General features: G+C 44.6%; 1 protein-coding gene across 14 annotated transcripts in view; it reads right to left on the bottom strand.

Moving 5' to 3' along the window:
• Nucleotides 1–12,499, bottom strand: part of tns1b (tensin 1b) — a 175,325-nt gene that overhangs the window by 137,585 nt on the left and 25,241 nt on the right. Inside the window, exon 1 of one of the 14 annotated variants that reach the window (XM_030343420.1) lies at nt 10,468–11,369. The exons of the other annotated variants lie outside the window; for them this stretch is intronic. Within the exon in view, the coding sequence (XP_030199280.1) occupies nt 10,468–10,548 (81 nt within the window). The 5' untranslated portion in view covers nt 10,549–11,369. Of the gene's footprint in view, nt 1–10,467; nt 11,370–12,499 lie in introns of those variants that run through there. 14 annotated transcript variants of the gene reach the window in all.

Raw genomic sequence — 12,499 nt, 5'->3', positions numbered from 1 at the left:
ATTTTACCCACCTCAAGGCTAATTAGTGTCACCTCTGTCTCAGGAGTTCAGGCTGAATGAATAACAAGACTGTCGTATCCGGACTGTGACAGCACATCCTATTAAATTAACTTCCTGAACTTGAATGGAATAAAGGCTTTGGGCAGCTGATAGTGTTATCACCGCCACACGAGTCCACACACCTCACAGCTAAAACAAAGTCTAGGGCACAGAATACGTCAAACTCACTGGCAATGGGGGAAAGATCTGACATTGAACCCAAATACATAAGCTACTGGCTGCATGAGGTAAAGCTTCAAATTGAGCTTTGAATCGTTTGTTAGATTTGTTCCCTTGACATAAACTAATAATGTCTAAATGACGAGAGAAGAGTCACAGAATAAATTAGTATTCAAAAAAGGTGTTGCATAATTATAGCTATAGTTATTATATATAGTTGTATTGAGAAAATAACTGAATGACTGAATGAATTAAATGCCAGAGATTATCAGGACAAACTTCTAATGCCTGAGAACAAGCCACCTAGAGAGACGTAGGATCAAATGTGTTTGACGAGGCACAAAAAACTCCCCAAAACAATGGCCGCGGTCGCACATTGGATGCATTGAGTGTAATGGAAACGTGAAAACTTGGTTGACCTTGCGTTAACTTTGAGCGAGAAAGGGGAAAAAGACAGAGGGGGCAAATGCACTGGTAAGAAAAGTGAGGGAAGGGAAGGAGGTTTTTGTTAAACCCCTTCCTTCTCCATTTTCTCCGAGGTCTCCAGTGGCTTCTTACAAATCAAACCGGACACACAATGAACAGTCACCTGCTTTTCATTTAGGGGGAAAACACACCGCAGGCATTCCAGTCTCTCCGTACTCCCTTCCCTCTCTCCCTCTCTCGCTCCAGCTCTTTCTCCTTCTTCCTCTGTCTCTATACATTTCATCTCACCAACTTGGATCCCAGGGAGGAAATTAGCCAGTCATCCATAAGTAAAGGGAAGAAATCCCCTTTTTCCTCAAGGTTCCTTAACATCTTTCTCATGGGTTTCCCATGGTTTCTTGTTGTTTTCGCTTGGTTTACTCCTGTATTGTTATAAGTGGACCGTTTGTTGAGTTGCACAGTTGAGGTTGACTTTGAATCTTGGTTCTGTAATGGCCAGATGACAATTAGAAGATTAGACATCCATGTCATTGAGGCAGGCACATCATCAACTAAACAGAAAGGATAAGTAAAGAGTATTTCTACTACATTTTTATAACCATTTAGTAGATTTGGATAAGATGGGGGAGTGAATAAAGAATAAACGGGAGAAAGAAACAGAGCTCTGCCGGCTTCAACCTGATTGGTCTGATTGGTTTACAGACAATCAACGTTATCTTCAAATCAATCGCATGATGTGCTTTAGGTGATCAGACACGTACATGTAGGCAGGCTATTCCTTCTCGCTCTTCGCCAGAACTCACAACAAACAGAGTCAACAACAGCTGACCATCCAACAGTCTGAGATCCACTAGTGGAGCTGCCAGAAACCAATACTCTCATAACAATCTAACCCGCTGGATATAACGTCATGTTTTTATAGAGAACTGTTTCTCCTCCTTTTTTTCATAGGTTGATTACAAATGATTTAATGTGGCCAAAACAAAGTTTTGATTTGAGTCCATGATCACGCAACCGTTTCATATGATCAGTTCTCACATGATTTTCAAAAAATTCCAAATCACAGATGTTTGCAAAATCACTTCAGCAACTATATACATAAATATGACTGACTGAGGTTTTGGGATTAATTTTGCATCTAATCTGCATCTGATCTCCCATTCAAAAGAATGCTAATGAAGACCCATTCCTAAAAGATGAAAAATATGGGGTCCCAAAAGAGAAAGAGGGGTCCGGTTGCATACCGTCATGCGTGTCTTTATTATTAAATTGTTAAGCATTCTACAGTATGTTCCCTCTGGATGTTAAATTCTACTGCCGCAAATGCTCATATCTTGCATTTTCTCTCTCTATTATATTCTTGACCGATTTTGTGATTTCAAAACTAGAGCCAAATATAACAACTCAGAACTTTCTTAAAAAGCCTAAAGTAAATAGTTTACTATTTATTATTGCATACATTACAACATTGTGCTCTCATTTCATGGCATGGTTTCATGATCAAGTGTTCCTCCTTCAAAAATCCTCCTTGGGTTTCAAAACCCAAAAGATAGATTGAATTTTTTGTTTCAGAAAACCTATTTGGGGTGTTGTGACATTGCAGCCTTGAGGGAAATAAGCTGTGCATATGGAACAGTTACATCACAGAAGAGAAATGGGATTGATGGTTCCTCCTACAAATGGTTGGGTTTCTAACTAACAGGAAAAAATGGTTTACTCCAAGGACAGCGAAAGTTTATCACGAGCGCTACGTGCCAGGGTAAGACAACATACAGACACATGTTTGCCATTATTCCCTGTTGACATATGGATGGGTCAGAGAGAATAATAAAGAGAATCTTTATCATCTATATACCTGGATTTGTTTCATAATGTGTTTTCCTCACATCTAAGTTTACTGGCCTTTCTCATCCTCAACAGAATGTTCCTTGCGGTTGAAGACAAGGTTCATTGAGCGAGTTTCCCAGGAGCGACTTCTCCTTGTGGGACCATTCCTGTAGCTGTACTTGTCATAACACATAAAGCACATCCAATTGACATGATACACACATCCGTAATATTCATGTTATTTTCCAAAAATCAACTCCCAAGTCCCTCAAAGAAACTCCTTGGGCTGTTATACCTTTGTGTGATTACACTGGGGGACATTCAGAATACCTGAATTTCATTCAACCCAATTACACACAAATTGATACAACACAGCCCAATAGGACACCGCCGCTGTCCACTGCGAATGATATTGTTTGGTATATAAAGTCTGTAGGATACAGGAGGTTTGAATTGTGACAAGGGTGACAAGGATGGGCCTCTTTTAGTCAACATATGTCACTTTGATTGACAGATCAGTGGCAAAGTGCCTCCAAAGGTCTGGGGGAATGTCATGGAATAGAAGGGATGCCAAATATGGCATTCAGATGACAACACTATCTTGAAAAGGCCTCAATTTTAATTTCGGAGGAATGAGTCCTATTGAAAGAGGTCTGCTTTCGCTCTGAGGTCCCTTATGATTATTCATGTTCCACACAATACTCACACAATTGTGAGTATTTTTCTCTATGGGATTCTGATTATCTTTCCGGTCGTTGACGTGCATGGTTTTATCAAATTCTGGCCCATTTCCCTGAACTTAAGTAAAGTTGTATTTATTTTGCCCACCTTGAGAGTAATGTCAATGCTGTAAAAGGAGTCACTAGTCAAATCCCAACAGCAGAACAAGCCTAGGAAAAAATAACACTTGATAACAGAAAAAGTGACCTCTGGTTCAAAGTCAAGCAGAACCACAGTCCCGTTCACAAGAGCCATGCCGGTTCTTAAGGTCTCCATACAGTCCAGAGATACATGACACTAATCCAACACAACACCGTACCACCACCCACTTCTCAAACCTTCCCCCCAGACTTCCCCCAAACACAAATATTTCCTTTTGTTTGCCTGGGTGTTATTACAACCAGATAGCCCAGTAACAAGAACTCTCAGTAGGATTTTGACAAGAGATCTCAAACCAATTTCAGCAGAGCCGAGCAGACACGAACATGGCCTTTGTTATTATTATTCTAATTATGATCTGACCGGGGAGATTACATAGCAGAAGTCGTCGTGCTTCGCCGCTGTTGAGGCTCCTAGGAGCCCCAGGGGCCCCCCATCAAGCTTCCTGTTTAGCTGAAGAACCATAATTACTAACAGGTCCCAACACCTCCCCTACACTCCTCAGCCAATACTTGCTGTTGCCTCACTTCCTGTCAGGTGACCTTTGACCTCCTGTGTTCTTGATAGCAGTTGCTGGCTCTCCCCGTGAGTGGAATCACCTGTGTGGGTTTACTCTCCAAGTTCAAGGCCAGGAATATGCCTCTACTCGTGTGGAGGGGGAGAAGCAGCGATAAGGTATTGTTCCGTTTTCCAGAAGGAAATTAGTAGGAGTAAGCATGTTTTATGAATCCCCTAATGTTCTAGCATAACCTATGAATGAACTGTGAAGTTGTTGTTCAAGGTTGTGTTTTAAATACAATGTTTAAAACAGGGATAGCTGCAGTCTTGTGCTTTAGGGCGTTTGACTCCAATCGAAAAGGAACTGGGTTTGATTCCCCAATGTCCACAGTCCACGTGAAGTTATCCTTGAGTAAGACCTCTGCCTGGTCCTTAATAACACATTGATGAATTGACCGCAAGGGCCGTTTGCATAAAGTTAGAGTCTGCAAAATGACTTAATCGTACTCAGTGTCAAAAACCATTCCCTGCAGTGAAAGGACGAGGTGTTGACTGTCACTAGTAACCAGCCCCTGTTGTGCTGGTTGTTTGTACATGTCCCGGACAAACATGGGCCATGTTCATGCTCCTAACTTCTTGGGATCCAAGCCATCTGAACACCATGCTACGCTAGCCATCGACTTCAAAGTCACACAAGAAGTCTTTTTTGGATGAAGGGGGGATCATTTGATGCAGGTGTGCACTATGCATCAAGTCTAACCCATGTTAGACTAAACAAGGTCACTCACAAAACAAACAAACCAATGAGGCACAATAAGGGCCCATTGAAAACATGGAAAGTGTATGTGAAGTGCACAGCGTTGGAAAAACAACATGCACACACCGTCTTTCAAATCTCTTTTTGATGAGTTCTCAGTTGGAACCGGATCCCCACCCATGTGTTTCTCCCACTTCCTCCCTACCCACATTGCACATTACATTTGGCGTATTTTCTGTAGATAGTCTCTTTATTTATATTGCATGTCTTTTATCTTCTATCTAAGGCCGGCCCTTTTGAAGACACTCCAGACCTTTCAGAGGATTCATCCTGGAACCACTTGTACAAAGGGGCGAGGAAAAGGGGATAGGATAGTGGAGTGGTTTAGATGTTTGGATCTCAGCCATAAGGTGCTGGGTTGATTCCCAATGTCTTCAGGCCACTTGTAGATTTTCCTTGAGCAAGGTTTCCTGTCCCCTACCAGCTCCTTAAAGACCTATACATGTATCTTTTTGGTTAGTTGAGTGAAAGTACCATAAGGACTATATAGTGAAAGTCATAAGCCATGAGAAGTGAGGAACATAACTAGTTGGGCCATATCCAGTGGAGCAGACAAACAGGTAGAAACATGGGGCCCTCCCAACTCTAAACTGGAGGTGCCCTTCAAAGGGTTGGAGGGGCACGGAGGTCATATTGTTCTAACTCAAACACATAAGGGTCAGGGGCCCCTGAAGTGTCACATCCCCTTATCAAGGGCCAATGTCTGATGCAGTGCCACTGCAGGTTAGCAGGCAAGATTCTGAACCGGTGACTTTCAGGAATGGTCACTCTTTTGGGGGGGGGGGGGGAGATTTCAAAGTTTTCTCTGTAATTATGACCTTGTGCATTCATCTTCCCCTCTCATCTAAAATGTAGGAGAGGGGCGATGGATTTCCTGCAGGTGGGATATTAACAGCACAGAGATGAAGGATAAAATAACTCAGGAGCTCAAGGGGAACAGAGGTGGACTTACGGAAGGACGGCGACCGTAGAATCGATCGATCAGAGTATGCTTTGATAGACAGATAGCTGGATGGATCCATGAAGTGGTTGTTCAGATGGATTTTTTTAAGATAAATAAAGATTTGGTGGAAATAATGTGGCAATTAAATATAATATATGGTTTACATAATGACAATTATTTTGTATGTTCAGATATTTTTACAAACCTTTAGTTTAACTTTGAATATGTTGATAGCATAAAACCATAAAAATATCCAGAATTTCACAAATGGGGGGTTTACGGGACTTTACCTGGGTTTAAACCCTGGCATTAATCCAAGATTAGGCTCCGACAGAATGGGAAGAATGGGAACTCAGCCAAGTTTGGAATTGTGAAAGTCCCTCACCATAGAGGACAGGAAGCCCAGGGGAGGTTTAAGGCCAATGTGCCCAGTGAGGCGTGCAGGACCCTAGGGTGTCCTGTGGGTCTAAATGGGGGGTGGGTTTTGGGGGAGTAGGGCAACACAAAGCTCCACATCTCCCATAAATCAAACGGAACAAGGGTTTTAAACTTTCTATTATGGGTTAAAAACACAGATGTAGCGGATCCTTTTCCGAGCAATGTCCTACACATTTCAGCCCGTCACACTCGAGATTCCATGAACACACACACACACACACACACACACACACACACACACACACACACACACACACACACACACACACACACACACACACACACAGGCGTGCACGTGGACCACATTTACTTACATACACACTATCACACTCACACTAACATACACACTCCCTCAGACACACACACACACACACACACACACACACACATGCATTTGGGAGACAAAGTGGCATGTGCCCCAGGGAGAAGGGGCAAGAGGAACGTAGAGGGAAAGAGTGATGCCGGAAGGGGAACGCATGGTAAATCCATTATAGCAGCAGAACTCTGTGGCAACATGAACCCAGATGTCACAATTACAGAAATGACTCAGTTTTTCAAAGGCTCTCCACATATGGTAGATTCCTAGGAGTGGGGGAGGTATGCTTTAATGACGGATCATTAATTGGCAATCGGAGATGAGGTAAGATCGGAGATGCAGGAACAGATAAAAGCTTACAAAAGTCTAGGGAGAAACTCATTAGACAAATGCAGGATCTCTATAGTTCAACTATCGGAATCTAAATCCAGGACTTGCATAATTTAAAGCTGTTAGCTTTTTTAGATCCAGAATCTATTACTATTCCATGACTGTACACTTTATACACTACAACAAGCATCAACCAAGACAGAATGACCCATCGAAGTGTTCAAATGGACAAGGAACAAATCCAACTTATCCATCAAAGCAAGGTCAGCAGTTATGGTCCAAATCCTTGTGGAATGGCTAACATTTTGATACTTTCATATAAACAAACATCAGAGTTCCAAGGCATCTTCAGACAACAGTACTAGCACAAAAATAACCTTGGAACCCAGAGGTTCTCTAACAGAGCCAGCTAGAACCAGTGGTCTGTTCCAATAGTTTGGCAGAACATCACACAGTAGGCTAGTGCAGGTCCATATGGTGATCCACACACAGGGGAAGCTGGGCTGACCTGTAGGTTAAAGTAATATCTCACGTTAACGTTCTGTAGACCCCATATCTGGGGTCTACAGGGAGCAGTGCAGTTCCGCTGGATAGTCCTGGAGTGTTTAGGAAGGTTATGCTCTGTTCTCAAACAGCGCATAGCCAATGCAGTCATTTTAGAAGACACTTTTATCCACGGCTTAATTGGGGTTTGGTGCATCTTACTCAAGGTTACCCACAGGTTGACTATGGACTTTGGGGTTTGACTCAGAACCTTTGCTTTGGGAGTCTAATGGTGCACCAAACCATTGAAAGAACTTCTAGCACTCAAGGGACTTCCTCTGAAACCCCAATCCTCCACATCCTAAAACAAATAAATTATTTAAAAGAGAAGTGACTGATTAAAGGAGTTTTCTAAAAGAGCAAATGTTCTCAATTTCACAAATCAAAGACCAAAACAAAGTTAATGGCCTGCAGCATTCCAGAGAGGAACCACCAGCCATGCACCCTGCAGGGCGCTCACGCTATGGCCCAGAGCGTGGGCCCAGAGCGGGCCGTGTTAGCAGGGGATATCCATCATCCCCTGTAGCTCTTTGAACTGTGACGGTACAGGAGGTTGAGCCAAGGGTCAATATTCACATTGGATCGTCCTGGGACCCTGCCTCTGTCTAATGGCTTTCTGCTCCCAGAGACAATAAGGGTACCTCGTGAAATCCAAAGGGGCTGTTACATCATACTCAGAAAAAAAAACCTTCCAGACCCTCGCAAGTACAACATCTGGTGGGGTCTTGCAGAAACCCTACTAATGTCCTTCGCTTGGCGGAAACAAACAGGTCAAACCTTTAATGAATCGTTTGTTTTCTTACGCATGACTCTTTCAAGACAGATGTGGTCCTGGTGCTGATGGCACACAATTTTGATTGGTTCTCTCCGAAGAGCTCGAGGAGTTTGTCCTCTCAAATCTTTTTTTTATGCCTTTTCAATCTTGAACAAACTTTGTGTTCCTGAAGAGGACACTTGATTGCTGCTCCTCTAAGAAACCTGATGAAATTGTCCCTCAAAACCTTTTGCTCTTTCATTAATTATTCAGAATGTTTGTAGGAAAGGCGGCGTTGTTCCAAGGGTCCTTTTCCCTGATGTCTCATATCACCCTTTTCTCCCCCTTCTTATTTTTCGCTGGTGGCTTCTTCTATTCATTTCCTCTGCCCTTTGATTCTTGGCTGTCATTTCCTTTATTTCCCTCGGTAAATATGGCTTTTTTTCTTCCCCCTTTTTGTATGATGGGAAATCTGTACTTAACCAGGAATCCATCTTGCCTCTCTGACAGGAGATGAATCCTCGCCTTAAGTAAGCCATGGAGATACATAAACGAATATATTTATATATATATATATATATATATATATATATATATATATATATATATATATACGTATTGTCTGGTTCACAGGCAGGGATGGTCTGTTTCCTTCATCTGTATTCCCTCTCTGTCGCTCTCTCGCCGTCTCGCTCTCCATAACAGCTTCTGCAGATGTATCCAGACGGCCTCGAAATACCCCTCCAAGAAAGCCAAAACGCCTCCGTCGGCTACACACACACAGCACAGGCATTCAAACACAGCAACGCCGATGCGATAAGTGGCCCCCGCATCACGCGGCCAGAATATACGGCTCCTAATGACCTTATCCCAAGACCCTCGGCCCGACACAACACCCTATAAGTGAGCTGGCATTGTCATACAGTCAATCAGTGACCTACAGCTTAGCTGAGGGGGCCTTTCAGATGCTTTTACGAACCCCCCTCCCCTCCCCTCCCCTCTCCTCCACCACCAGCACCACCACCATCCCCATCACATCTCCCACCCCTCGAGGGAGGGAGTGAGGGAGGGCGGGAGGGAGGAAGGGAGGGAGGGAGGGAGGGCGGGGGTTAATGGTAATTAACTGATGAGGAGCTCCGGAAGATTATCCCGTCTGCTCGCCGAGCGCGTCGCAGGGCTGTGATGTGCGGCGGGCATCCCCCCCCCCAGGGACCGTCTCAGAACGGATCAAGATGAATATCAATAGACTATTCAGAGACTCAAGACCCCCACACCCCTCCTCTTGCTGTCCTCGTCTGATAGGAGAGAGTGGCGTGCGTATCGTTTTATTTATTGGCCGTTGTGCTTTTTGGAGAATAAGTGGTTCTGGGAAGTTTAACAGTTCGGGTCAAGGGGAGACGGCAGGGGTTGTTTCAATCGTGTTTGTGTCGTTGTTTTAGCTGTTTTGTTTTCCCCCCTTGGGGACGGATGATATCAACAGATAGGGTTCCTCGTCTTTGGAAGAAGCTTGGATTGCAAGGGAACAAATTCAGAGTGGAAACGCACGGCAGATTAAATTATACCAGAGAAAGCAGAAATAGCGTTGTGCCTCCCTACGAGCCAAGGGTGAAAGAGGGACGAAGAAATAGAGGGAAAGGAGCGGGATGGAGGGAGAGAGGGAGGAGAGGAATGTAGAAAGAGAGGGAATGACATAGAGAAAGAAAGAGTGAGAGAAAAAAGAGACATTTACTTAAAGGCTGAATCCATACAGACCGGATTATAGTGTGACGATCGAAAGAAATTGGGTTTATCAATGGTGGAAGCAAAAAAAACAAAACAAATGTAATCTCTTTTTTCCATTGTCCCTCTTTCTCTTTCTCTCGTCCTCCTGCAATTCTCTCTAAAAATGTCCCTCTCATGTCTAATGTGTCACAACCCCCCACCCCCGCCCCGGTCAGGCTGCTCGCAGACACCCTACCCCTCACCACCACAGCGAGACCACCCAAACATCACATTGACCCGCTGGCTCTGAGTGACCGAGGGACGTCCCTGATGAATCGGCTTTCTAATCTATCCTGATTGATGAAATAAAAAACAACCGGTGAAACACCAGCACTGGGTCAAAATCTTTTGATGTCAACGCTACTGCAAACAATCATGTCCATGTGCAAAAGTAGCTATTTAGTTATTGTTCCGAGCTTTAACACTTGACTGACATAGAGAAAGAAGAAGACAGATTAAAACCGTGAGAGGATGAGACAGACCGAGAAGCAGACATAAACGAGAGCGGGGGGTAGAGAGTGAGAGACAAGTGACGAACAGAAGGAGAGAGAAAGTTTAGAGTGGAGAGGAGAAGAGGAATCAAAGGAGATGTAGGGAGAGCAGAAGAGAGTGAGATAGAGATAGAAGGAGGAGAGGAGAACAGTGAGAGAGAGAGAGAGTCAGAGAAGACAGAGAGAGGGCTGCATTAAAGGAGGTGTACAGTGTCATCTTCTCACCCAGAACATGCACGAGAGGCAGACCCAGGTGCGTGCCGGTCCGACCAGCGCCGGAGGCAGGCTGAGGGACACAGACGGCATGCTGGGAAGCCTTAACCGGGGCGCTGGAGGGGTTTGGTGTTGTCGGTGGGGGTCCGATTGTGCTTAGGGTCCTATAGGTCCTGCAGGTCCTGGTCCCGGGGATACTAGTGTTGCGTCTAGTGCTGCAGAGCACCGGCTGCAGCTGTGGTCCTGGGCTGAGTGCAGTCTATTCCACATGGTGAGCAGTCTGTCAAATCCATGACCGTCCAAGGAGCGCACACTCTTCTCTCTCTGTCTGTCTCCGTCTCTGTCTGGCACTTTGCTCTGGTTCTCAGCTCTCTCAGTGCTGTCCCTCTCTCTATGACTCCCTCTCTGTCTCTGTCACGTACTTACTTTCCCTGACTGGGCATTCATCACTTTCTCTCTCTCTCTCTCTCTCTCTCTCTCTCTCTCTCTCTCTCTCTCTCTGACTTGCTTGCTTTCTCCAATTCTCCCTCTGTGACTCCTCTCTCAACTCCAAATTGAATCCCGACTGCCTGCTCCTCTAGTTCTCTTCTCGCTCCCTCTCTGTGTGTGTGTCAGGTCTACCTCTCTCTCTCTCTCTCTCTCTCTCTCTCTCTCTCTCTCTCTCTCTCTCTCTCTCTCTCTCACGGTGTGTCAGCGCTGCCTCTCTCTCCCTCCGCCGGGAGAAGTATCACAAAGCCTTGAGCAGGGGGGTCAGCCAGGCCCACTCCACAGGAACAGAGGAGGAGGAGGGATGAGGGGGGAGGGGTCTCAGAAAAAGAGAGAAGGGGGTCCTACACTTATCCCCCCTACCCAACACTCGATCTCCCGCCCCTCCCCTCTTCCCTATCACTCTCATCCCCCAAGCTCACTTTCGCTCTCTCTCTCTCTCTCTCTCTCTCTCTCTCTCTCTCTCTCTCTCTCTCTCTCTCTCTCTCTCTCTCTCTCTCTCTCTCTCTCTCTCTCTCTCTCTCTCTCTCTCTCTCTCTCTCTCTCTCTCTCTCTCTCTCTCTCTCTCATTCTCACCATTCTTAATTTCATTCATACCATGATCTCTAAGCCCCCTCCTCCCTCTAAGCATCCTAGCCCACTTCACCTCCCCACTTAGCATCCCTCTCCCCCTCTCCCTCTCTCTCTCTCTCTCTCTCTCTCTCTCTCTCTCTCTCTCTCTCTCTCTCTCTCTCTCTCTCTCTCTCTCTCTCTCTCTCTCTCTCTCTCTCTCTCCAATTCTCTGTTGTGCTCAATTATCATGCATGCATTCATTTGTGCCTGCACGCTTTTTAAAACTTTACATCTCTATCTCTCCCCTCTTGCCCCCAGCTCTCTCCATCCTCCTCTCTCTGTCTTAAATCCATTTGCAGTGAGTAATACTACTTTTACTGCTACAATCTATCTCCTTCTCCCTGACCTCCTCCATCATAGTCTCCTACAACATAACTTACTGCGTACTTTATCAATGGACATAAAAAATAAATGGTAGATATTTTCTAATATTAAGACCAAGATGGTCAAATTAACAATTACAGCACATAACATTTCATGATATAGGGAAAATAAACAAACCTAATGTTACATTTGAACATTAATGGCTAATATACAATATTTTATTTTAGAAAAATCTCAAAGCTGGAGCACATTGACTCAATGAGGTAATGAAATCAGAGCATCCATGGTGATCTACTGTAACTGATTTGTCTGCTGCCCACCAGTAAGACGGGAACCAAATTAGCAATTAGTAAAAATAGTTGAACCAAAGAAGGTCTTCCACTCTGATCTAACGATTGTTAAGAGGTTAGGACAAAACAAAAGTACTTAGAGAAGTCTTACAAGTCCTCTCTCTCTCTCTCTCTCTCTCTCTCTCTCTCTCTCTCTCTCTCTCTCTCTCTCTCTCTCTCTCTCTCTCTCTCTCTCTCTCTCTCTCTCTTACACACAAACACACACACACACACACACACACCCACACACACACACACACACACACACAAACACACACACACAGACAAACTTA

This window comes from Gadus morhua, chromosome 20 (assembly GCF_902167405.1).
Source record: "Gadus morhua chromosome 20, gadMor3.0, whole genome shotgun sequence".
Taxonomy (NCBI): Eukaryota; Metazoa; Chordata; class Actinopteri; order Gadiformes; family Gadidae; genus Gadus; species Gadus morhua.
This window is presented reverse-complemented; position numbering and strand designations above follow the sequence as displayed.